This window comes from Myotis daubentonii, chromosome 3 (genome assembly GCF_963259705.1).
Source record: "Myotis daubentonii chromosome 3, mMyoDau2.1, whole genome shotgun sequence".
In the NCBI taxonomy this organism is placed as follows: domain Eukaryota; kingdom Metazoa; phylum Chordata; class Mammalia; order Chiroptera; family Vespertilionidae; genus Myotis; species Myotis daubentonii.
The window spans coordinates 80,229,590-80,257,539 of NC_081842.1; the positions used below are offsets into that span (position 1 = coordinate 80,229,590).

A 27,950-nucleotide genomic window follows, 5' to 3' on the forward strand; every position below is an offset into this window, starting at 1 on the left:
TTAGAAGTACTTAAAACACTCTAAGCCCTCATGAAATATGTGTTCAATGAATTAATAATAACAGGACTTCAATAAACCCCTGGTGGTTCCACTGTCAGAGGCGATAGGTAATGCTTGGCTTCCATGTTGCAGTGAGCAGGCTAATCAAGATGTTAAGGGCAGTGGCGGCCAGGACTCAGTCAAACTATCCTCCAACAAGATTCCACCGCTCTTTAGTATATTTCTACTCTGACTGTTATCTGCCTCTACATGTTTCATGAATCTGACGGGACACAACGTAAGTTAAAATTCAGGCTATTATAACTTCTATTCACATAAGATCTTTATTTTGTACTTTAAAATAATTTTGTAGCAACCTGAGCTATTTGAAGGAAAAGTCTCATGTAAATTGTAATACATAATTACATTTTATGTGTTTACTCTCAAAGATCCTTTAACAGATGCTGGGAATACTCATTTCTCTCCTCAATCAGAACTCAGAATCAAGCAAACAGCCAACTTTTGTGTCTCTGTACCACTGTTCCCACAATGATAACTACAGGTAGATGGGGAGAGAAATGATATATTGGAAATGGTTAGATGATATATATATAGGAAAAAGATTTTTCAGTTATCATTTGATTTTGGTAGATAAGCTAGAACAAGTAGAGTTCAGCAGTAAGAATAGTATATGGTTCCTCTAAAAAAAAAAAAATCCAGAATATCATTGCATGCTAACAATATGTAAGTCTAATAATTCTTTTCCTGCCTCAGACATCTCATGAATAACTCATTATTTTTTAATGTGCTTCTGTATAAGGCCAGATGCTAATAGAGATAGTTCACAAGTTATTTATTTTTGCTATGCAACGTCTTCTGTTTGCATTCCTTGTGAACCTTGTTGAGACTGACATTAAAATAAGTTTGTTTTTTATGGATACACATCAAGGACTAGAAAGCAGAAGAAGCTTAATCACATGCTGGAATATGGAGGGAAGCCAGCTTGGGATTGTAAAAATGCTGGCAATTATCATCCAAGTAAGTTGGTCAGCCCAACACACATAAACAGGAATTGAATGTTTCCCTGTGACTAAGTTCACAGAGATGGAAAATGACGCAGGGAAGGAGTCTGAGTAGTCAGCACTAGCCAAGCCCTCTAGACTGTGAGTCATTCCAGGACAGGGACCTCACTCTCCACTTATTATTGTGTCTACAGCACCTGGCACTTGCTAAGTACTAACACTGCTGAATGGATGGATCAATGAGTTAATTAATGGGTGAGAGCATGTCTCTGCATTATTTATGTCTTAGAACTCCAATCCCAAGTAGCGCCCTGGAGTAGGATCTGGAGGTTGTTCTGCATACAAAGGCAAATGGTCAAGCAGTGGTTTTTAGGGAAAATTTACAAAGAGAGAGAAGCAGTAGTTAATGAGAAGATACCCTGTTGTCCTTTATACATTCCAGCCTAGGGTGATGCACAAGATCCAGCTGGCCCGGAAGGCAGAATCCAAGAGAGGGAGCTTGCCCCTAGGCCTGTGAGGCATTTAAACTTTTTGATTAGGGAAGCATCAGCCCTTCCCAGTGTGGTCAATAGCCCAACCACATGGCAGAACTTTGGCTTCTGCCCTCTTCTGGCCACTCAATCATGGCTGAGGCGGGTGCCAGCCCCTCTCCTATCTGGGAGATGGAGTGTAAGCCTCGCAAATGACTAGAACTTTCATCTTAAGCATAAATTTAGGGTGTGCCTTAGCCACTTTCCCCTGAGATCTGCTGGAGCTCAACTCATTGCCTGAGAGTCCAACCTACAGGATTCTTCTAGAAGACATTAATTTTTGTTTCTCAGTGGTGACATGAATTCATCATGCCATCATGACCAGCTCTTCTGCCAGGAGCTGCTGGAGATGCTTCCTGGCAAGGCCAGGCTTCCTGCCTCTGTCTCATGCCTCTGACTTCCTAAGATACCTGTTACCTTGCACCTCCATGTTATTCTCTATCCATGCCGCACCCAGACCCCCTTCTTCTAAATTCCCTGAGTCCCAGTTCCTTAAACCCTGTTCATTATATGTCAATCATCTGTCAAAAAAAAAAAATCTCTGGAATGAATGAGCTTTCCCAGATTCTGGAACTTTAACAAAAATTGTAGGCACTCAGCAGACCTGCAGAGGAGGTGTTTTGGTCCTAGGTAGGGATGGGCACTTTTAATACGGCCCTAGTGAAACCCCATGGACATTTCTTCCTTGCCTCTGGGAAGTCTGCCCATGAGTCTAGTGAAGAGGGAAGATGATTTGATTCACCCCCTCTCTGGCTTTTGAAGACTTGAGTTTTTATTAGAGTTCATGTTTCAAATGGGCTGCTGAGGTTGCAGATACCAAGTGGGAATCAGAAATCAGCAAAGCAATTAGGGATGGATTTGGGAAAGGACAAGGGAAAGAGAAGAAGCAGGTACAAGAGAAAAAGGGGCAACATAAAGGCAGGTCAAGAAAGGAAGCAGGACCAGTTGCCTTGTATTTTTTTCAGACATGTTTGTTTTTGCCTTGGATTGCCATTGAGGCAGAAATGACACCTTAGTCATGCTTGACTCCTCAAATAGCTCCTAGGGTGGTGGTTCAAAACATGTTTGTTGAATGCGATAAATAAGAAAACTGAAGTGGGATGTAGTAATGGGTCAAGTGGGTGCAATGGGTCATGGCGACTACCCTGACTGTCATTGCATGCCATCTTGTTAACTTCACTTTTTAAGCAAACAAAAGAAGGAATAAATTAAAATAGTTAATTCTAATGGTAACTCGCATGACAGTAAGTGAAACCCCCTCTCTTGGGGGATTTTTTCTGCTCAATATCCAGATTCTATTATTCTTTTTTAAAAAATATATATATATATTATTGATTTTTTACAGGGAGGAAGGGAGAGGGATTGAGAGTTAGAAACATCGATGAGAGAGAAGCATCAATCAGCTGCCTCCTGCACACCCCCTACTGGGGATGTGCCCTCAACCAAGGTACATGCCCTTGACCGGAATGGAACCTGGGACCCTTGAGTCCGCAGGCCGACGCTCTATCCACTGAGCCAAACCAGTTAGGGCTAGATTCTATTATTCTTATAGCAGAGAAGCCAGAAGCTTAGAGGAGCTGAGCAGCTTACCCAAAGCCACACAGAGGCAAATGTTGTGCTCAGGACAGACACTCTTATTTTCCAATACCCAAGGCTATGACTGTGAGAAGAGGAAATTGAACTTCATAGGATGTTCTATTCCAGAGTGGACACACATTAAGTATAAGAGTCAAATGAATTAACATAATATAGAATGTGGGGTCCTAGCTGGTTTGGCTTAGTGAATAGAGCATAAACCTGTGGACTGAAGGGTCCCAGGTTCAATTCCAGTCAAAGGCGCATACCTTGGTTGCAGGCTCAATCCCTGGCCATGGTCGGGGCGCATGAAGGAAGCAACAAATTGATGTCTCTACCCCTCCCTTCCACTCTCTCTAAAAATCAATGGAAAAATATCCTCAGGTGAGGATTAACTCTCTCTCTCTCTCTCTCTCTCTCTCTCTCTCTCTATATATATATATATATATATAGATAGATAGATAGATATAGATAGATATAGATAGATAGATATAGATATAGATATAGATATAGATATAGATATAGATATAGATATAGATATAGATATAGATATAGATATAGATATAGATTTTTTTAAATATTATATATATATATATAAAATATATATTGCAGACTACACAAAGTTGAAATGGGATCATGAACAACCAATCCTTAATCTGTTTGCTATTAGGGTGGAGAGCAAGTTCCTGTTCTGCTCTTCTGGAATTCAGATACACTTTCTATTTATTGTTTATAAATTTAAATATTTAAAGGAATACAAGGCAAGTTCACACAGGCTGAACTGGGCCTCTTTATAACGTAAATACATTTCCAATGGGGGGGAAATTACTGAAAGATGGTAAGTTTGTCTTCTGACAATATTTCCCAGACATTTTTTTCATTGTTAGCAAAGCTCTCTTGGAGTGTAACTAAGAGTTTTTGAGGAATGGTGAGTTTAAAGCAAAGGAAAGGAAAATTTCAATCAGAACCAAGCTGCCCCCACTTCTTTATTTTTAAACAGAACCATCAAAGGCCAGCTAACGGAAATATACTTAAGTGGCATTAATTCATCCCTAAGAGGCTCTCCAAGAGTTTTATTGCTACATAAGGGAAAACCATAAACCAGCGGGAGGAGAAAGCAAGGAAAATAAGTCTGGGGAGTCGCCTCATGTTAGAAAGTGAGCAGGTGGTCAGTAATGTGTCCTTGGCTGGTTTCCACAGCAAGGAGACAGACATTCATGGCAAGGATGCGGCCCACAAAACAGGCAATCACAAGGAAAAGAATCGTGGAACTTTGCAAAGTCCTGCTGAAGAGTTCATGAGTATGAAATAATAGAACGCTCATCTCTCCTCCTCTTCTCACCACCCATCCAATTTCATGTTAATACCTCTACAACCTATTGCATGACTCCTTCCAGTCTCTGGAATGGTTAAGACTTAAGATATGGGGGTGTGGGTGGGGGGGCGGAGGACTTGTCTGGGGAGAGCCAAGCACAGTGAGTGTTTAGACTTGAAAGTAATATTAGGGATCATTTATATCAATATATTCAGTTTTACAAACAAGGAACTGGCGTCTCAGAGATTACTTTTATAGAGGAAGGCAACTTCAGATATTTTCACTTGAGGTCTAAAGTCCTAAATTGAATATTAAGGCTGGGGATTGAGAAGGGGGCTGGGTGCAGGCAGGCAAGGGAGGGAAAAATAGAGACATCTGTAATAGTGTCAAAAATAAAAAACAAAGACTGGGGATTGAGAAAAAATGTCTTCATGATCCTGTCATTCATCTAAGCCAAGCCTAAGTGAGACCTTACAGAGACTTAAAATATCCTGCGATGAATGAAAATTATTACCTCAAGATTATTTTGCTTTCAACCAACCCTTCTCTGTTTTTTACAAGATTTTTTTATAATAAAAAAGAACACTTTGTATTAATCTTTACAGAAGAATTGGCTATTATGTAGGTTTTTCCATTCTTGTGAGCTGGCAAAAGACACCAGGACACAAAATCAGGAGAATGAGAATGAAAATAGTAGACATAAGAGTAGCACTGATTCAGTGTTCGGAAAACGTGATGTTCTCTCCCCTTTGCACCATCCAATATCTTATTTTAACATTTGAAAAATGGGGGAGGGGACAGAAGGGAAATATATTTGTTTCACAGCATGAAGCCTACCTTATACACAGTTACAAACTAGGTGCAAAGAGAATTTCCCAAAGATAAAGGTCTGGTCCTAGCTCTCCTGACACTTGAGAAAACTCTTCTATGGAGCTCCCCACCTCATAACCAGCTCCCAGAATTTATGACCAAAATTCTTTGTTCAAAATAAAATATATTACCAATTTGTTTCATTTGGGGGAGGAGGGAAACTAATGTTTTCTATTTAAATATATACACTTGCGGCTAAATACGGTTTGGATTTATGTGGTGTTTTGGATTTGAGGTTACTACTTTGCACTAACTACAAAAGCAGCACATATTGAATTGAGTCTGTGTTGTTTTTTTAATACAAAACTCAAGGTAGTTTTGAATTATTCAAGGGTTTATGGTAGGAGGGGATGTGAATCTTTCAGGCATGAGTCTTAGAACATGATAAATACTAAAGTACTAACTATACGATATTATTATTACTATTTAAGTCTCCAAATATAGCAAAGAAAGATCAAGCAGATAAAAGACAGTGATTGTAAGCTCATTACTTTTCTGACCTAAAAGTTCATAGCAGAAAAATTTAAATAATTAATTTAAATTAAATTTAAATGGCCTAAGTTCTGTAACTACTCCCACAAGGCCAGCCTGCTGCTATCACCTTCCAGAAGCATCTTTGGTTCTGTGAATTTCAAAGCCAAAGCCCTTTGTAGTAAATACAAAAACAGGCTACTGAGTGGCCAGTTCACTGAGAGAAGGGAAGTCAGAAGCTTGCATATGATAAGCAGGTAAACAGGCTGCACTGAGAGGCAGGAACACAGACAAAATACGTATTACCCACTTATTACCACTTATCTTTACCTCACCTTTCTTTGAAATTTCACCAAAGGGGCAATTGGCCAGCCTAATTTTCATAATAGGTCTGGAGCAGAGTGAAGACAAAAATCACCTTCAATCACCTTCTTCAAAAATAGGACTGCAATAATGTAAAATGCTGTGGACCATGTGCTCATAATCCCCTCCACTACTGCTTCCCCTCTTCCTTATCATCCTCTTCTTTGTCCTCCTCCTTTAAGCAATAGCTAACACCGAGTACTTACTCTATCTAGACACTTTTCTAAGCATTTCACTTGTATTAATCCCCTTAATCTCCTCAATGACTTCATAGGTCAGGTAATGTTATCATCATCTCCAATTTATCGTAAGGAAAAGGAGGCACAGAGAGGTTTAGTAATTTGCTTAAGATCACAAAGCTAGCCCGGCCAGCGTGCCTCAGTGGTTGAGCATCAGACTATGAACCAGGAGGTCACGGTTCAATTCTCTTCTCATTAAGGGCACATACCTGGGTTGTGGGCTCAATTCCCAGTATGGGGTGTGCAGGAGGCAACCAGTCAATGATTCTTTCTCATCATTGATGTTTCTGTCTCTTTATCCCTTTCTTTTCCTCTCTGAAATCAATGAAAATATTTTTTGTATTGAGAGTAGGTCCTTGTTTCACTTAGCTACTAATATAGTATTGCCTAAAAAGTCAATATGAGATTGTTGAATTTAGTCATTAAACTAACCAACTGACATGGTGGAAAGAAACATTGCCAGGAGTTAGAAGTTTATGCAAATAAAGGTATAAACAAGAGAGAAGTTAGAAACCATCTGGTACAAAGACACCCAGCAGCCTACAGCATAGATATTGCTCACTGAATTGATATTTTTAAAAAAATTCCTAGGAGACAATGTTGTTATTGTTGTTTTAAATGAACTAAAATTTCAAATGAAGAGATTTCACAAAATGTCCTGGCTTTATGGCTTCTCTTGAAAAATTGAGAGACCTGCCCAAACAAGACATACAAATGAGTGGTTCAACAACTGCCCCACAGGATAGGGCAAATGCTCCTTGGTTCCCACAAACTCAGGCCGGTCAACTCCCCCCTCTCTCATCTCCCTGTTTCCTCCAGGTGTTTGGGCTCCCCGTCTCCATCTAATTCTTTCATTTTATAGGAAGAAAAGATACTGAAAGGTGCACAAGGGTATCGTGACAGAGAAGTGACTACACCTAACTCTTTCGTCTCCAATTCAATTTCCTGTTCACACTCTAAATCCTAAGAAATAACCTTTGCAAAACATGTTTATCAGTGGAATTACATGTTTTTGTAAATTCTTTGTGCCTTGTGGTGAGTTTTGCTCATAAAAAGAAGAGTTTCTCCACACTCCCAGCCTCCTTAACTTAGATAGCCCCAAGAACTGGCATTTATTACATAATTCATTGTCTTTTCCTTTCTCCAACTTCCATTTTCTCTGAAAAATGTTCAGTAAATTAACTGTGAAAACCTTACGATTTTTCCTCCCAGACAGCACATCCATCTCTCTCTCCCTCAAAATAAATTCCACCCCTTAAAGAAATGGAACTTCCAATACCAAGATAGCTGTGGTTTGGTTGCTTTCAATGCTTTGCCTGTGTTCAAAGGACAGGCTGTTACCACGTGGGCTAATTATCTAGATGGAGCTGTGGTTGAAAAGTGATGGATTTAAGAGACTGCCCTCTTTGCGGCTGACAATTTATCACAAGTTGGTGTTTTAGGCTTAGCCTCAGCTTGAGAACTAACATTTTTTTCATTTAAATTCATTTTTTGGGAACAGTCCTATAGAATGATTTTACTATTCTTGAACTGTGCAACAGAGAATAAACAAATTCACATTTTTACTCCCCAAGAAATTTTCAAGGTTTTTAAAGTTCTTTTATAATTCCAAAATTATCAGGGCTAAATGTTGCAACTTTGTAGAATTGCTATTCTCACTGGAGATTAGTCTATGTATATTGGAGGAAGGGGGCAATTTTGAAAGAAATTATTTTTATTTCCAAGTGCCATCGATTTGATTTAATGTTTTGCCCATGTGTGATAGAAAGTCTAGGGATTGATTTTTAATACCAAGTCATTCAAGGTTATGTGGCTCAAAGTAATCTTAACTAAATAAAACTTCAACAACTGAACCAAAAAAGTAACCAGCTCAAAAGTGGGGGGAAAAAAATGTCAACAATTGCCTACCTCATGCCCTCTAACTCTCACTTTTAAACCCACAAAGACACATATGCACCCACAGAGACATGTAATTAATAAAATATTTTAGTATTATGCAGAGATTAGAAAAGGCTAGGATTTTTTTTCCTTGATTCGGGGAATTTTTGTTTGTTTCACAGTTTCCTATAAAAATACCAAAATGAACAGCCTTCTGCCATAATAGCCTGCTAATAAAATGAGAATGCTAGCACAGGAAGTTGGCTTGCTCACTTAATCTTCTGAACATACTGATGGAGTTAGTGCTAAGTGCCAAACAGAATGGAGCAGAGAAAAGAGAACTTGCGTGTTTTCCGTCCTTCCTTGACATTATCCCAGAAAGCACTGGAGAACCATCTACGGTGGCAAAGAGCTCTCCCTCCAGGAAGTGCCCATGCTGGCTGGGAACTGAGCCTACTGCCCTTGATATGTAACTTCCAAAACGTTTTTTTCATATAGTTGCTATGCTCTACATCCCCATGGCTTTGTTTTGTAACTGGAAGATTGTACCTTTTGACCCCCTTTACTTACTTTTCCCACCTCCCTCTCCTACACCCCTCCTCAGACAACCACCAATCTGGCGTCTGTTTCTATGAACTTGGGTTTGTTTGTTTCATTTTGGGGGGCGGGGGGGCGGGTTTGTTTTGTTTTTTAGATTCCTCATATAAGTGAGATCATATGGTATTTGTCTGTCTCAGTCTGACTTACTTCACTTAGCATAATGCCCTCAAGGTCCCTCCATGTTGGCACAAATGGTATGATCTCATACTTTTTAATATATTATATTAATACTGGTATATATCACATTTTCTTTATCGTTTCATTCATTGGTTGTTTCTATGTCTTGGCTATTGCAAATAATGCTGCAATGAACATGAGGGTACAGATATCTTTTAGAGCTGGTCTTTTCACTTTCTTCTGCTAAATACCCAGAAGAGGGGTTTTTGGATCATATGGCAGTTCTACTTTTAAATTTTTTAGGAATCTTCATACTGTTTTCCATAATGGCACCAGTTTACACTTCCACATTCTTAATAGTAAGAAACACCACTAACTCACTTGAGTTTCACCTGGTCTCTCAACCTTTCTTGACTGTGATACTGAACAATAATTAACCATCAGGACAGCGGTTCTCAACCTGTGGGTTGAGGGTCACCACAACATGAGGAACTGTATTAAAGGGTTGCGGCATTAGGAAGGTTGAGAACCACTGATCTAGAAGGCACACAGAATTACAGACAAGGAGAAAAGGCAAGCGCTTCTCACATGACACTCTTCCTCAGGAAAAGATGGAGTTTATAAGCAAGTCATCTCCTTCTTTTCCCTCTTTCCCACACCTAGCGACAGCCCTGAATCCCAACTCCTTTTGCCTAACTTGATTTAAACTTTGTAGTCTCTACGACCTTAGATATTTTGGGAATGAGCATAATTCTATCACTTAATTTTATTCTATTCATTTATGTTATTTACAAAGGGCTGCTTCAGTAACCACCAAGTTTTAACTAAGCAATTGACAAAGACATTGCTGAGTCCTGTTTGGTTGAAATTCACTTGCAATCCCATTGATCTCAACAAGAGTATAAGTTGAGATAAAAGTGCTTGTGGTGAAGAAATGTGCCATGAAATTTATTTTTTACATAACGCACTATAGTTTTGACATATATCTTATTATTGTTGGCTCTAAATAAATATTTTTTCAATATCCAGTTCAATGGATTACATTAGATGAAATTGCCTCATATCTGTCTCTTTATTGCAAAGATCTGGAAACATCCTTGCTTTATATTGTGTTGCTTACACAATTGTACTTGTGCATAGAGGTGAAAGATGCTCATGTGAATGACAGAGTGTTCTCCAGTCCTTCTCAGATCATACCAGGAAGGAATTTACCTTGCTACACATCTCCAGGCCTATGGAGTAGTGGGCTCTCTTTAGTTTTGTTGATGGTTGCTTTTGCTGTGCAGAAGTTTTTTGTTTTGATGTAGTCCCATTGTTTATTTTCTCCCTCGTTTCCTCTGCCTTAGAAGACATATCTGTAAATATATAGCTACAAGTGATGTCTGAGATTTTGCTGCATGTGGCTTCTTCTAGGATTTTTATCACAACTTATATTTAAGTTTTGTATCCATTTTGAGTTTATTCTTGTTGTGTATGGTGTAAGTTGGTGGTCTAGTTTCATTTTTTTTTTTTTGCATGTGTCTGTCAAATTTTCCCAACACCATTTACTGAAGAGACTCTCTTGACTCCATTGTATGCTCTTGCCTCCTTTATCAAATATTAATTGAGGATAGTGGCTTGGGGAGATTTCTGGGTTCTCTGTTCTGTTCCATTGACCTATATGCCTGTTCTTGTGCCAGTATCAGGCTGTTTTGATTACAGTGGCTTTATAGTATAACTTGAAATCTGGTATTGTGATTTCTCCAACTTTGTTTTTCTTTCTCAAGATTGTTGCAGCTATTCAGGGTCTTTTTGATTCCCTATATATATTTGGAGCATTTGTTCTAGCTCTGTGATATATGCCATTGGTATTTTAATAGAGGTTGCATTAAATCTGTAGATTGCCTTGGCTTGTATGGACAATTTAATGATGGTTATGCTATCAATCCATGAACACGGTATATGCTTCCACTTGCTTATATCTTCTTCTATCTCTTTTTTCAACGTCCTGTAGTTTTCTGAGTACAGGTCTTTTGCCTCCTTGGTTAAGTTTATTCCTAAGTATCTTAAATTTTTTTGTTGCAGTGGTAAATGAGATTGCTTGTTTAGTTTTTCTTTCTGAGAATTCATTATTGGTGTATAGAAACACCATCAATTTTGGGGTTTCGATTTTGTATCTTGCTACATTGCCAAATTCATTTATTAAATCTAGTAGTTTTTTGGTGGTATATTTTGGGTTTCCTATGTACAGTACCATGTCTTCTATGAATAATGAGAGTTTTATTTCCTTAGGGAGGACTTTATTCTTGGGAATCATTATCATCATCTACTATACTATAGAGCTGCCTCTAGACATTTGGTCTTCAGTTTTCTTAACAGAATGAACATTATAGCTCCTGAAACATGAATATGTCACACCTATTCACTGCCCACTTCCCTTCCCAAGGTGCATCCTTTGTATTTATCTGTCATTCCTCTGACAGGAAGCATATATCAATACTTGTTGAATGACTTAACTCTGGGAGAAGTTTTGAGCCTACACATTTTAGGAAGTTTTTATCATCTGTAGATGGTTTTTTTTTTTTAATTTTCTGAATAAGCTTCAATTTTTATTCAATTTTTAGTATGGTTTAAAAATTATGAATCACTTTTTTATCCTTAAACTTTTTTTTTCTTCTTTAGTTCTTCCTTTGGTTTCTGGTCAAGAAAAGTGAAATATTGAAAAATAACTGAAAGTATGAGATTGATCTAACTTTATAATATCCAAAAGGCCTTAACATGTCCATTTATGAAATCATTTCTCAGTGAAGCATGGACAAGTTATTTATGTTCACAGCTACTACAAAATTTCAGAACTAGCCAATGTTTCTGTTGCGTAAATGAGGGAACTAATGCCCAGTTATGGTAGATGACTTGATTAGATCAGAACTAGAATTGAGGTGCTTTTCACTCTGAGAACAATGATGTTTTATGTTGTAGAAATAAATAAATAAATAAATAAATAAATAAATAAATAAATAATAAATAAATAAATACAGAATTCCACTTTAGAGCTTTCTCTTTTAGGGGTTCTCCCAAGGGTTTTATAAATTATTTAGAAGCTGACCTGATTTCAGTTAGAGAATCAAAGAGTTAATTGCAGACTTCAAATATGTGAGCTATTATTTTAAGATAAGATTTTCCAGATATTTCCCCCCTCCTCTGAGAATGGAAAAGAAGAAATGAGCTTAAAGTTCAGCAAAAAAGACTGAGATTAGATATTAATTAACGTAGGTCTGCGAAATCCTGCAATTGGTTACTGGGGAATGTTGTCAAATCGCCTCCTCAGGAGAACTTTGGGAATGCGGTGGGTGGCCCATCTCTGGAGCTAGGAGCACAGTTTAATTTATATCTCATGAGGTCATGCTCTGCCGATAGCTAGCAGGTGGGGTACCCGTTGTCTACTCTTAATTATAGCAAAATTCAAGACTCATGAGTGAAGCATGCAGTTTAAATTCTATTTCATATTTATGTCAGTCCTGATAAGTGTAAGTGTGAAGATTGACTAAAATTACTGCATGCTTATTGGATGGTCTTGCCCATGACCTTCATTGGATTGATTGACCAACATCTGAAAGGTTTATTTCTTTGGATTCCATCTCAACATACTCACCTTGCCAGCAGCTTTCTGATTTCATGAATACCTTCCAAGTTGTATTCCTGGTCTACAAAGCAAAAAATAAGGGGTCCATCCTATGTAAAAGAGAAATTCTTTATTTCAACTAACAAGATAGGCTTAATATTTGGAGGACAAAATGAATAAAAGTGACAATATAGTTAGATAAATCTGTATCTTTCAAAACAAAGTAGAAAGAGTTGTTAGCTCATATATTGGGTGACAACTCCTAAAAGTCATCAAATAAGAATTTTAAATTTCTAACTTAACATGTAAGTCTTGAATTTCAGTAAAATAATCAATTATATAAATACAGGATGGAGAGATATCATTTGAAAGAGTTTAATGTGTAAAAAGAGGCTTAATAAGAAATAATTATATAACTTATGTGAAGTACATTCATTGTCTGGAATAAAGCTAGTCCTTAAAAACTTAGCTAATATCATTATAACTTTGATACTCACTGCCTCTTCTCCCCTAGTCTCCTGCTCATTATGCTTTTCTCATATACAACATTAATTCTGCCCAATGTCAAACTGGAACAGCATTGATCATTTTTCTGCATACCCCCAAAAAATCTCTTCCCACGAACAGAATCATTTTTTTATTTCAGAAAGATTGGGGTTTCTTTATCTCTGAGATTAGGGAGCGAATTTACAATAAAGAGTCTATAATAAACATAAAAGGCCCACCGGAATGAATTTTCCTTTTCTGACTGCTCCTCTACTGGAAATTTTTTCTCTGACTCTTCCCTATTTAGCAATCATCTCTGCTCACAACTGATCTCTTCCAGAAGCTCCCAGAAGGCCAAATTTCTCTGCCCTCTATTATTTAGAGTTGCTTCTATCTTCCTTTAAAACCAAAGAGCTACCCATCCAAGCACAGCTCTGTGTCTACAGTAAAATGGATTTCAAAGGCACAGCATCTCAACAAATATTAATTGCTCACCTCCTTCCCATCTCCTGCGTTGTTTTTCTGCATTTCATTCAACCCATGGTATATTTAGGTTTTTGTCTACTTTTTGTGTTCCCATCAAAGCCTAATTCTCAAAATGTTAAAAACACAATTCTCACCCATAAGTGAGCACATCAAAGTTTTATTTAACATATGAAAAAGTTTATTTCAAATAACATATTAAAAACCTGGGATAAAAAAAAAAGAATACTGAGATAATGCTACGTTGGATAAACTATTAATATTGTAAATGGCAATAAAACCATAACCTAAGGGGGTTAACATAGTTTCCCAAGTAGTTAATATCTGTAATACTAAGCAATTATGCAGCAAAGTTACACATCATCAGTCAAAGCACCTTAAGGTGAGCTTATTTGACAATAAAAGACATGTGACCATCCATCTTTTGCCTGAGCCAATTTTAGGATACATATTTTAATGCTCCCTTGTCAACCCCCAACTAAATGTCAGCTACATGTGCTCTGCCATCTATGAATCAAAAAAGGTAGGTCTCTTCTACAAGCTGCTCAGATAATAAAAATAGCAACAAAATTTACACCAGGTAATAGATTGCCTTATGAATGTTTCCATCAATATTAAGATTCAAAAGGAAATATTTGGATTATCTGTCAGCATCTGTTGTAGGCAGGATTCTAAGTGGGTAGTGAGGCTGAATTAGATGTTTTTTTAAAGCCCCTATCAACACTAAGAGTTTTGACTGTGTGGATCCATTAATAAATATTGAGAAAGTCAAGAGAATACCACACATTTTCTTTGTCCTCCAGAAGCTTAATCATGTTGCAGTCTAATGGACAAGAACAACAGAAAAAAAAACATAAGGTTCATTGGAAATATAGTTAACTAGCTGTTAAATTTCCAATAAGACTAGGAGAATAATGATGGTTGAGAAGGTAGGGAAGATTTTGCAGAAAAGGTAGGAATTAATTGGTCTAGATCAGTGGTCGGCAAACTCATTAGTCAACAGAGCCAAATATCAACAGCACAACGGTTGAAATTTCTTTTGAGAGCCAAATTTTTTAAACTTAAACTATATAGGTAGGTACATTTTTATTAACTTAATTAGGGTACTCCTAAGGCTTAGGAAGAGCCACACTGAAGGGGTCAAAGAGCCGCATGTGGCTCGCGAACCGCAGTTTGCCAACCACGGGTCTAAATAAATAGTACATACAATTAGGCTGAGTTGTGTCCTCCAAAGTCATGTGTTGAAGTCCTCACTCCCAGTATGTCAGAATGTGACTGTGTTTGGAGACAGTCTTTAAAGAGGTAATTAAGTTAAAATGAATTCACCAGGGTGGGCCCTAATCTTATATGTCTGATGTTCTTATAAGAAGAGGAGATGAAAACACAGACTCACAGAGGGAAGACCATGTGAAGAGGCTGGGAGAAGGTGACTATCTACAAACCAAGGAGGTCTCAAAAGAAACATACCCTGCCAGCACCTTAATCTCAGATTCCAGCCCCCAGAATTGTATGATAATAAATTTCTGTTGTTTAAGCCACCCAATCTGAAGTCATTTGTTATGGCAGCCTAGCAAACTAAACAGTAGGACTGAAATGTGGAGAGAGAAGAAGAATCCCTTAGGGGGAAAAAAAGAACATATAAATAAAGAGGTCAAAATGAGGATAGATATATTGAGGAATACAGTTTTGAAACAGGGGTTTCCATTAGTGAAAGGTACCTACAACTCCCATTCTAATAAATAAGGCTTTTTTTCAGTATTGTGTCTTAAGAGAGATAAAACCTTTTAACCTTCAGATCTTTATTCAAAATGTACTTCCTCAGAGATGTTTTCCCCTTTCCAAAACGGTGTCTTCTACCCTAAGTCATTCTCAAGCCCTTTATCCTGCTTTGTTTTCTTCATATCACTCAATATGAAATGAAAAACTTTTCATATTGGTTATTGCCTGTCTCCCCACTGGAATGAAAGTTCAATAGGCTCAGGAATCTCATCTTTCATATTTATCACTCTATCTTCAGAACCCAGAACAGTTCCTAAATTTAAATATCTATATACATAAACATGTAAATATAAATATCTATATAAATAAAAGTAAAAATATAAATATCGAATGAATGAATTGTCCTAAGAAATGCCATCAGGAGAGAATTTTCTTTGAGAGGCATGGAAAAGCCAAGAAGATACTTCTGGTGAGTGGAGGAGTCGGATTCTCCTGACTTTCCCTTGCCTCAGGTGTTGTGAATCTGAGGCCTTGAGAAACTTCAAGCCCTGTTCAAGGGGGCTAGGAGTGGGCACAGGGGAAGACTACTAGGAGCAGAAGGGAGAGGCTTGCACACACCACCTACAGCATGGATACGCATGCACATACATGCACTTACACAGGCACGCTGTGTCAGCCCCATGTGGAAGGGAAAGTTGGATTCAGGGCAAAGTCTGGAAGTTTAAATACTTAAGCATTCTTTTGGACAGCAAGCTAAAATTTCATGGGGATAAATGTACAAATAAAATGTTGAGGAGCGTCTAAAATAATATATATCACATTATTCTGTTACAAACATTATAGGTCACATGAGGAAACTGAAACGCTCTGCAGCCCTGCCCAAATATAGGAAACCATTTAGGACTGTTCAAGATTATTAGGATTGGCCACTCTGACACCAGAATGAATTATTGTCTTGGTTCCACTAATTTTTTTTTTGCCATTTTTAATATGTGCATTTTAATGGCCATTGTTTTTTATTCATGTCAGGTTTATCATTATTGCAGTTAACCTCACATTTACTTTGGCTGGTATCCTCCTTTGAAAAATCTTTGACATTTCAGTTGGTTTTGATTTGTCTTTTTGGTCACACTCCATTAAAAATAAATTTGAATAGTGCTTTTCAGCTCACAAAGAACTCATGTTATCATTTGTGCCCTTGAACAGCTCTGTGGGAGAGGCAGAGATTAGAATTTCTAATTTATAGGTAAGGCCACTGAGGCTGAAGACAATGGACTTGCCCAAGGTCATAGACATGGGGAATCACAGACTCAACTCCAGGTCTCTTGGCTTCCCTGATGCTTTTCCTAAGTGACATGACACCCATTACTAAGCCAGCTTGGCTGGCCAAGAGCCAGTGTCCACACACATTATATATGTTTATGCATATTCACACATATACATTATCAAATAGAAATTTATAAAACTTAAGATAGAACTCTAAATAGTGTTGTGTTCTGCATCCTCAGAAAAAGAAAAGAGAGCAAAGAAAACCCACTCCCCCTGTTCCTTTCCAGCAGAATTGAGTCTCCTTCTTGCCGCCAGGTGTTTTTATAGTGTTACATGAATCTGATGTTCTTCTCAGTGATTCGGGGAGAACCACCACACCACTTTGACCACCAAAAATGTCCTCGGGGACAAGAGAGAAATTAGTAAGGATAAGTCAAGCGGTAAATTTTAACTAGGGCTCCTACATAAATATTCAAGTTAAAACTGAACAAAGTTTACTTAAATAAAAAGTCAGAGCAATGTTTCAGATGGCAGACCAAAGGAGGTGGTTTTGAAGAGAGAAAGGCCAAGCCTGCAAGAGGAAATAATTGTGGTAAAGCAGGATCCCGCTGGCCTTTGGTATTCAACTGGGGTTCTTCCAGGCATTTGCCTTCTTCCGGTTTTTCAGTGTTTCATTAGATTGTCCTGGTTTAAAGATTGTTGAGTATAATCCAACACATCCACTGAATTGATGGAAGGATAAGGGCCAAGCATGCTAGCTTATTAAATACAGCACCACAAGTTTGAGGTTTAATAATTAAATTAATTCATCCCCAAAGGTAGAATTAAGTCCCAGCATATACATTACCAAGAATTACCATGTATTTCTGGTATGGATTAATACCTCACCTCTCCAGTGACTGCCTCAGACACTGAATGTTAGAGCCAGATGAGATTTTACAAAACAATTGAGTCTTGTTTTCAACAAATGAAAAAGTTGAAAGGATTCTGTTCAGAGACACCAAACTAAGATGAGAAAGTCTGAAGTTCCGGTTTTCTGAGTGAAAAAAAAGTAAGGAATAGTGTGGTGTGTGTGGTATGCTGTAATTTGTGTCTTAAAGGGGTATATATTATATGTGCATATTCATAAAATATATCTGGAAAAATGTGAAGAAAAATGGGGAAAGTTGTTGATTCAAAGGGAAGGGATTTTAGATTCTAAAGAACAGAAGTGGAAGGGAAATTCACTTTTTTTCCTGGATATTCTTTGCTACTCATTAATAGTTTACACATCTGTTACTCCTACTATAAGTTCCTTGAGGGCAGGGCCCACTGACCATATTATATTCCTCTTTGTAATCCCTAGGTGGGTCTAACACTGTTTCTGGTAAGTACTCAATAAATTATTGCTAATACATACAAGCAAGTGTTCTTTTTTCACCTGAAATAAATGTGACTATTATTCATTATAAATCAGAAATACTTTTGTGGCTTTATCCAAATGGTTTATGACAATTAATCATTCTTAGAAGGACAGAAAATAACAACCTTCTATCTTCTCCCATTTTATCAGTACATAAACTTTTTAGAGAACACTTGAAATAAACAGTCCTTGAGACTATTATAACTTATGAAATGGAGAAAGTTTTATAAATCATTTTGCTGACAGATATTTTTTCATTTTTTTTACCCCTAGTTAGTATATTTACAAAAACTGTAAAGCAGTAAATTTTGTGGTAGGGATTCTTTAAATATTTTCTTAGGTGCTTTTTATTAAACAATTCTTCTGTAGCCTGTTCATACTCTTGGCATTACTTTTGAATAGGATATTGCAAAGTCAATGCACATTTTCTAAAAAGTGGAAAACTATGCTCCAGAGTTAAGTAAGGCAGCAGAAAAGAAAACAAACTCTCAGGAGAATGGAAATTAAATTATTTATAGACAGAAGTTTATTTAATTGTTTTCCAGAAGATACATTAAAAATCTCTCTCTCTCTCTCTCTCTCTCTCTCTCTCTCTCTCTCTCTCTCTCTCTCTCACACACACACACACACACACACACACACACACCTCTCCAGCATTATGATGGCTCCACTTAGGATTCAGATTTTAATTAAATCGCTTAATAAGGAGTGAGAGCAAAGTATCTGGTGTTAGCATTGGGGCTGAATAAGTGGACAGACTTCAATGTGTACCACACTTGCCCTCTAGTGGGTATTTGGGAACACTGCAGTTCCCTGGACTGTTGGATCTTCAGCCCTAGGCATTTCAAGAGAGCTTTTCAAGCTCATTTTTATAAACAAATACGTAAGCCCCATTTATATTTATTCTGTCAACTGTTGATTAGCAAAGGGTGTTACTAAAGAGATTAGAAACAGTTTATTCTTATGAGTACTTAAACATCTCTATCTTATTTATACAACTAATTTGCTTTGTAAACTCCTTTCTTTCATAATAGTACAAAGATAAATTCTAATGGACTTCAAATCCAATTAGCCAAATTCTACATGAATGACTTCACAGCATTTAAATAGAAGAAAGAAGAAATAACATCCCTGTATGCGCATAATTATGATAGTGATTTTTGTAATGACATTTTCGGACTATCACATGAAGAACTTACTTTACAATTCAGACTTCTGCAGTTTTTGTTGTTGTTTGCTCTTTAACATTTATAGCTATTTGTGACCACACCGAAGCAGCCAAAGGAATCTCAGCCTCTGGCATTAGCCTATAAATTATCAACTGTTTCCATTCAGAATATAATTTTGGCACTTACTAACAAAGCCTGACTTGCCGCCAAGTTCACCTCCTTTTGGAAAATTCACTCTATCTGTAAGGATTAAATTTAGTGTGACTGTGTGACACCCAAAAGAATCATGTTTTAAAGAAGGTAGACCTTTGTTTCTCTCTTTAATAAGCAAATTCCAAATTTAGGGATCAATATGATGCCTCCAAGTTCAACAAGGGCTGAGGTTTCTTCTATCATGGTGCTCCTCAGTGCGCATCTTTCACCTCACGGTCCAAGGTGTCTGATCTGTTTCCAGGCATTTTAGCCAGCAGGAAGGATGAAGAGGAAGAACATGCCCACTCATCTTTAGGATACTTCTTAGGAGCTGCCCCTATTACAACTACATCCAATTGGCCAGAACTTTGTCAGGGTATTTGTTCTAGGCTGCTCTGTTCCAGCTGAAAATCAGGGGTAACAATACTATGGAAGAAGGCAGAACTGATATTCAGGGGCAATGCGCAGTCTCTCCTACAATCGATTGTCCTACAAACTGCCTTCACTTGACAGATTCTACTCTTTTCTGTTTTTCATTTTTCTTTTTTGTCTATTAAAAGCTAAACTTTGTCCATTAGTCTTCTGCTCATGAAGTTCTGATAATAAAGACTGTTTTCTTGTGTGTTTTTCTTTCTTTCTCTATAATCCAATGACTTGGCCTGCAGGTTTCAACATGTCAGTGCCTTCCTTCCTTCCCCACAGGTGATGGCTGTGCCACCTGCCCCTCGGCAGCTGCTGGGAGTGCTGCTTACCATTTCCCTGGGCTCCATCAGGCTCACTCAGGCCGGTGCCTACTATGGGATCAAGCCACTGCCTCAAATTCCTCAGATCCAACCGCAGATTCCACAATACCAGCCCCTAGGCCAGCAAGTACCTCACATGCCTTTGAGCAAAGATGGCCTTACCATGGGCAAGGAGCTTCCCCATATGCAGTATGGTAAAGAGTATCCACATCTACCCCAATATATGAAGGAAATGCAGCCGATGCCAAGGATGGGCAAGGAAGCAGCTCCCAAGAAAGGCAAAGGTAACAACAAATCCTGGGCTGTTATAGAACGGCAGCCTTCCAAAACTCTAAACTATGAGTTTGGCTGGGGTGGGGGCAGGGGAGCTAAATTTTAGAAATTTTTATTTTAGAATATATTATTAACATTCACTAAATGGGGGTATTCTGAACTCTATCCTCAAAAAGTCCAAGTCTTGAAGATACAGACAAAATTACCATTTTATGTTGTGCTTTCTTTTAACAGCATCAAATGACAGAAAACATACTTAATAACAAATAGTTTATTTCTTCATTCAGTACATATTTATTCAAGCATTTGGAAATTACTTAACAATCATCTATTTTTGTGCCACGCACTGGACTATATGCTGGGGGACCACCAGCATTCTGAATTAGGAGAGCAGTGCTGTATGGACCTGTTTAAAAAAAAAAAAAAATCACATGAAAGCATTTTGTGAACTAGGTGCTAGATAAATGCAAGTGCTTCTAAAACTGCTCTAATTAAGTTACCACACATGTCAATCAATCAACAGGAGAATAAGTATAGATTGTACGGAGAGATGATACCTGAAAATCTCTCCTATTACTTTCTAGGCAAGCTTATTCAACACCTATAAACTGCCTATCACTTTCACATAAATTCAACCGGCTTATCAGGAGTTCTAGGAAACCTAGCATTTGTAGGGAAGGAATTGCTTCAGAGTAGCAACTCCCTTTAAGGAAGTGGAGGCCATCTCGCCGGTCCATGCAGAAGCAGAAGCTTTATTTCTGGGAACTACTGGATTTGGCACTAAGAGGCCTGGACGCCCAGAGGCCAGAAATGAGGGAGGGAGCCCTAGTTATTTAACCTCTCTGAAACTACTTTTCTTCATCTGCAAAGTAAGATTATTAAGAGAATCAATAACATAAGGTAAATAAAAGTGCTGAGTTAATGCTAAAGCACCGTAAAAACTTTGAATTGCTGGAGCTGGTCACACAACAAACCCTAAGTAAGAGCAGGGTAAGCTCCAGGCACTGTGCTAGACACCAGGGATTCCTGATCAATAAGACAGATCCTACCTCACATGTTCCCTTGATATAGTAGCTACATGCTGCTTAGAAATAACAGGCCAAAACTGTGCTTTCAGAGATCATTTCTATAGTTAGTCAGAAATAACATGACTTAATAGTACTCTAATCATGCCTACTAGCGTAATGGAGGCAGTGTTCCCAATTTTCTTCTTCAGGAGCTGATATTCTGCTGCGGAGATGATCTCGGCCATTTGTTTTCCTCCCTTTCTTGAATGGCCTGCCTGGCTTTTGGCACTTCCTGCACTTACTCAGATGGGAACCAGATTTCAGTCAGGGAATCTGGAAAGAATGGGAGTGCTGTGGTTCTATTTTGTTCCCTGACAGTAGCTCAGTGAAAAATACAATGATCAAAACTAAGATGCAACTACTGGTTGAAATAAGACTTTGGGACCATAAATTTCACTTCTTTATGTTGTCCATTAATCCCAGGAGCATGGGGGAATCCAGAGTTCTGTTTCTCTGCAAGTCATAGCATAATCATTTATACTAACGTATGCTTTGTATTTCGATAGCACCTTTCACATCCACTACCTAATCTTGTGTGAGGGTGTTATTACTCTCACTGTGCAGATGGTGTAAGTGACCCAATGAAGATCTCATTTAAAGACCAGGAAGAAAAGCTGAACTTCCTGCTCTTAACCCCAGCTCCATTCTTTATCCACACTGCTTGGTATCCTAAAATCATAAAGTTGCCTCGACCTTCGCAGCAGGGTTCAGGATCTGAAGGAGGGGCCAATGCACAAATGAAAATGCTATACAAGAAATAGGGATTTAGAAGGCATTGGGGGCCAGGTGGAGCCTCTTTCTTGAAAAGACACACCAACTTCTGGGTCCCGTTTGCTTTTTTATTCACTTGAATATACATTTGCCCTTTAGCAATGCATACAGGCAGATCAAAGGTAAAGTTTGGTAAACAGTATAAGGATTATCAGGTTAGGAAATTGCCTTGAGCCATTGAGCCCACAGCAGGGCAGTATTATGCTGATTTTCAGTCGTGCTGAATATCAAAGTCCATTGGTATTCCAATATATTTTGTATTAATATGCTAACTACTGTTTGCTTTAGTCTCCCGCATAAAGTATTTTATTCCCTTCTCCTGTTTAAAACCCAAATTTGCAAGTGAGAAATAGCATATTAAAGAATGAATGTTTGAGGCTTAGGAAATCTGCAGTACATTGAAGAAATTAAGCAAATCTCTTTGACTCTAGAAGATAGGTGTGAAAGATGTTATTAAACCACAAACAAAATAAAATGCTTCAGTTCTTCTGAGTCCACATAATTGCTTTCATCATCCACATCATACCTTATTTTTGCACAAGAGAAAATATTTTTGCCATAAATGATTACGTAAAAAATATTAAGGACATGAAAAAATACAATATAACAAGTAGTAGAAAAAATAAAAATGAAGAATGACTCCAGCATTGTTTAAAATACACACACACACACAAATACCTAGAACACAAGATGGTAATATATATGTAAATGTCAAGTGATTATCAACTTTGATTTTTCTTTACCCTTTTGTGAATTTTCTAGGTTATCTACAGTGAACACACCATAATATCTCCAAGTTTTATACTTGGAAAAATGTTCATTACTTTTTGGCTTTTTCACTTAACCAATGCTGACAAAAGTAGCTAAAGATATCAATTCTCAAAAATACTATCTCAAATATGTTGAAGATATTATCATCTTGATTATCCTTTGAGTACGGATAACTTACAGACCTGGAAAATGAGTGCATTATTCTGTCTTCCAATAAGTCATAGGCAAGTGTGCCAGAAGTAAATAATCATTGTCATGATTCCCTTAAAGTAAAGGATAATCAATATTTTCCTCTTCTCTCTCTCTCTCTCTCTCTCTCTCTCTCTGTCTCTCTCCCTCTCCCTCTCTCCTCTTTCCCAGTAGAAGCACCATTAGCCAGTTTACGAGGGGAACAAGGGCCTCGTGGAGAGCCAGGCCCAAGAGGACCACCTGGGCCCCCAGGTTTACCAGGTCATGGGATACCTGGAATCAAAGGAAAACCCGGGCCACAGGGCTATCCAGGAATTGGAAAGCCAGGTATGCCTGGGATGCCAGGAAAGCCAGGAGCCATGGGAATGCCAGGGGCAAAAGGTGAAATTGGACCCAAAGGGGAGATGGGGCCCAAGGGGATCCCAGGACCACAAGGACCTCCAGGGCCTCACGGACTTCCTGGCATCGGCAAGCCAGGTGGACCTGGGTTACCAGGGCAACCAGGTCCAAAGGGTGAGAGAGGACTCAAAGGACCACCAGGCCCTCCAGGCCTTCAGGGTCCTAAAGGAGAGAAGGGCTTCGGGATGCCAGGTCTGCCAGGCCTGAAGGGTCCTCCGGGGATGAATGGCCCTCCTGGTCCCGTCGGGCTTCCAGGAGTGGGCAAACCAGGAGTGACAGGCTTCCCTGGGCCCCAGGGCCCCCTGGGAAAACCAGGTCCTCCAGGTGAACCTGGGCCACAAGGCCCTATTGGGATACCAGGGGTTCAAGGACCTCCTGGGATGCCTGGAGTTGGAAAACCAGGCCAGGATGGGATCCCTGGCCAGCCAGGATTTCCAGGTGGCAAAGGGGAGCAAGGACTGCCAGGGCTGCCAGGACCCCCAGGCCTTCCAGGGATCGGGAAACCAGGCTTCCCAGGACCCAAAGGCGATAAGGGCATAGGGGGTATCCCCGGGGCTCTTGGACCAAGAGGGGAGAAAGGACCAATAGGTGCCCCTGGAATGGGGGGTCCCCCAGGAGAGCCAGGCCTGCCTGGAATCCCAGGTCCTATGGGCCCTCCAGGTGCTATTGGTTTTCCCGGACCCAAAGGAGAAGGTGGGGTTGTAGGGCCACAGGGGCCACCAGGTCCCAAGGGGGAGCCAGGGCTTCAAGGCTTCCCAGGGAAGCCAGGTTTCCTTGGTGAAGTGGGGCCCCCTGGCATAAGGGGTTTGCCAGGTCCCATAGGGCCCAAGGGGGAAGCTGGGCATAAAGGTTTGCCAGGGCTCCCTGGTGCTCCAGGTCTGCTTGGACCAAAGGGAGAACCAGGAATCCCAGGGGATCAGGGTTTACAGGGCCCCCCAGGCATCCCGGGTATTGCAGGCCCTAGTGGCCCCATTGGACCACCTGGAATTCCAGGCCCCAAAGGGGAACCGGGCCTCCCAGGGCCCCCCGGGTTCCCTGGAGTAGGGAAGCCTGGAGTAGCAGGACTTCATGGCCCCCCAGGAAAGCCCGGTGCCCTGGGTCCTCAAGGCCAGCCTGGCCTTCCGGGGCCCCCAGGCCCTCCAGGGCCCCCAGGGCCCCCAGCTGCGATGCCCCCTACACCACCACCCCAGGGAGAGTATCTGCCAGATATGGGGCTGGGAATCGATGGAGTGAAACCCCCCCATGCCTATGGGGCTAAGAAAGGCAAGAACGGAGGGCCAGCCTACGAGATGCCTGCATTTACCGCTGAGCTGACTGCACCTTTCCCACCCGTGGGGGCCCCAGTGAAGTTTGACAAACTGCTCTATAACGGCAGACAGAACTACAACCCGCAGACAGGCATCTTCACCTGCGAAGTCCCGGGCGTCTACTACTTTGCGTACCACGTTCACTGCAAGGGGGGCAACGTGTGGGTTGCTTTGTTCAAGAACAACGAGCCCATGATGTACACGTACGACGAGTACAAGAAGGGCTTCCTGGACCAGGCGTCGGGGAGCGCGGTGCTGCTGCTCAGGCCCGGAGACCGGGTGTTCCTCCAGATGCCCTCAGAACAGGCCGCGGGGCTGTACGCCGGGCAGTACGTCCACTCCTCCTTTTCAGGATATTTATTGTATCCCATGTAAAAAAGAAAAGAAGTAGAGAGAGATTTAATAGAAGAAAAGAACATGGAAATCCAAATGAAAACCGTAATTGCTTCAAAACATTTATATAGTTGGAAAGTTATATTTAAGTGAAATGTTGAACCACCATGTACAAATAAAAGCTAAGATGCATGTTTAATGCTCTGCACAGCATCTTGTAATGGAAAATGATGGGATAGATTTCTGTACCAAGTACTGACACTTGTGTTGTACCCACTGGAATCATATTAGCTGTTATGTTATGTGCTTCCATGATAACCTGCTTATTCAGATCAGTCAAAATATTTCAGTATGAAAGACCATAGCTAATGAAAGTCACTCATGTTGTTTACTTTTAAATATTTATAAGTATGGCTTAAAGAAAGGTCAATGATAACAATTACATACCGTATTTACTTGCATGATTTCCTCTGTATTTGTGCAGAGATTTTGCCATGGAACGTGGGGGCGGAGTTCTGCATCCTTACCTGCCTTGGTGGGAGGGGGCGGGGCCATGGTAGGGCTTTAGTTGCAAGGGCTCTTTGTCTCCTGTCAGAGGCTACGTCCTTTAGCCACAGGAGTCTTACTCAGAATTGTGTGTCTAGTGTCCCTAGAAGAACCAATCAGCCGTTGTGTTTACTCAGTGACCTCTGTGCCTAGCACTGGGTGGGGCTTTAGACAGTGCCCCACAAGCAGCTAAGGACCACCTGGGAGACATGAGCAGCAGTTAACTCATTTATTCCTCAAGGGTTCCTTTTGGTATGGGTTTTTTTTTTTCCTGCTTTTTTCTTTTTTTCTTCCCTGTGTGTAATTTCTACTATGGCCCAACGAATACAAACACCTAGAAGTCGTAAGAAAGAAAGAAAAAACCTTCTCCGCCCATAACTTCCCAGTTTTGTGGAACGCTTATTATCAATAGTTATTAATTGTGTTTACATATTTAACAAATCCCCTCTTTTCCTACACACACAAATGAAGGGGATATCAATGTTTCTTAGGAGCTATTATATTTCAAAGAAATTTCCCTGTGTAGTACACATGCAAATTGGTGTGCCATCTGAGATTCCAAAGTCAATTTCCAAAATCCAAGCCATCCTTTCTTTATTTTTTGGGGGGAGGAGGAATGTAGATTTTCCGAATTACATTGCTGAAAAAATAATTGCTGAAGTTCTAAAAGTAAATGTACTATTTCCTGATGTCGGTACTAAAATTATAGGAAAAGAACTGTTTCTTTAGAAGCAATTTGTGGAAAAGCTTTAATACCAAAGGGCAATGATAGCCCATGCTTTTCATGTCATCCCATACTCAGCACAAGGCAAGAGTTAATAAAGGTTTAAAGGGAGAAATAAATATTGTTCCAGGTTTTCACTTAGGTACACGCTAACTCCTCCCAGCATTCAAATCTGGTCTCAAAACACAGACAAAGCATTTCCACTCAGCAATGAGTCTACTGCTGTCACTAAGCCACTGGGGGAAATAATGTGAAGTTATAGTGGTGCTATCTTGTATCTTTTCCTCGAAATTAAGAATGAGGAGTTACAGGGATCATTACAGATGGGAAATGACACAAATAAATACGGTATAAACACACATGGAAATATGTCTATGTCAAATCTGAATTATTTTAACCATCAAGAAAATGCTCCTCAACCTAATATCTGTCTCTTCCCTTATATGGTACATGAACACCATTTCTTCTCAATCTCTTTAAAAAAAGAAATGAGTTCATTACCACAGGATTTCTTATCACTGCTACTTGTATGACAAAATTTTCCCATCAAAAAGATATCCCACCCAACCTGTATGTTCAAAGCAGACAGCATTTATGTGGCCAAATATCCTTTGGGTTGGTCCTGAGGATGCTGGTTTGGGACTGAAGACTGTGGGGGCAATGTGGATTCATGGGGCTCCTTCTGCTGAACAGCTGCATCGGAATGGCTTGGAAGCAAGTCAGATCAGCTGGTTTGTAAAACTGTTATTTATCTGTACATGTATGGGCTTTTTAGTTCCACCAAGAAAGAAAGAAAGAAAGTACCTATTTAGTTAAAACCAAACTTCACTTTTCAAAATACCTTCCAACTTATTTATTGGTTGTTACTCAATTGCTTGTGTGTGTGTGTGTATGTGTGTGTATTATCAGGCATATGCTTCTAACTTTTAGATGGTGCAGGAGCAAAAGCTATGCCAGATACTGTATATTCTACAATGGTGCTAATCTCAGAGCAAACGAATTACTCCATTTAATTTAAAGAAGAGTTTTAAATAATTATCTATGTGTCTGTGTTTCTCTTTTGTGTGTTGCACACCATGTTAACACATTAGTGTAAAACCAAAAGAAACAACCAAGCATTCTAAAGTCTAGGGATAGCACTACAATCCCTATTTCATTCAAAATTAACTAGAACTTTTCCATGGAATAAAGGACCCAACTGGCGTTATTGTTATTTAAATACAGAGTTTTAAGCAGTATGACATCAAGGGGAAAGAACTTTGCAGTGGGTGACTGTTCTCAAATATTTTACAGAATACCATGAGCAGTGAATAGACTGGTAACTTTTTCGAGTTTCCATGATAGATTTGAGACTTGTCAACAGCAAATCATTTTTGTATTTAAATATTTGTACTGATTTTTTAAAAAGTCTTATTAAATATCTTTAAAAGTATGTTTCTCATTTTGTTCATATCACTCAGCTGACACTGTTTGAGCTTCATGTTTTTATCCTCCAATGTATTAATTAGCTGATGAAACAGAGACTTAAAAAAAATCATTGCTTAAAT

The 27,950-nt window shown here is 39.3% G+C and overlaps 1 protein-coding gene across 3 annotated transcripts in view; it reads left to right on the forward strand.

The window, feature by feature from the left end:
* The window catches only part of COL8A1 (collagen type VIII alpha 1 chain), a 171,723-nt gene extending 143,888 nt beyond the window's left edge, over nucleotides 1-27,835 (forward strand). For 2 of the 3 annotated variants that reach the window (XM_059687961.1, XM_059687959.1), the window contains exons 4-5: nucleotides 19,983-20,307; nucleotides 23,266-27,835. In XM_059687961.1, the coding sequence (XP_059543944.1) occupies nucleotides 19,983-20,307; nucleotides 23,266-25,175 (2,235 nt within the window). In that variant the 3' untranslated portion in view covers nucleotides 25,176-27,835. The remainder of the gene's footprint in view (nucleotides 1-19,982; nucleotides 20,308-23,265) is intronic. The other variant, XM_059687962.1, reaches the window with a different exon arrangement.
* The last annotated feature ends 115 nt before the right edge of the window (nucleotides 27,836-27,950 follow it).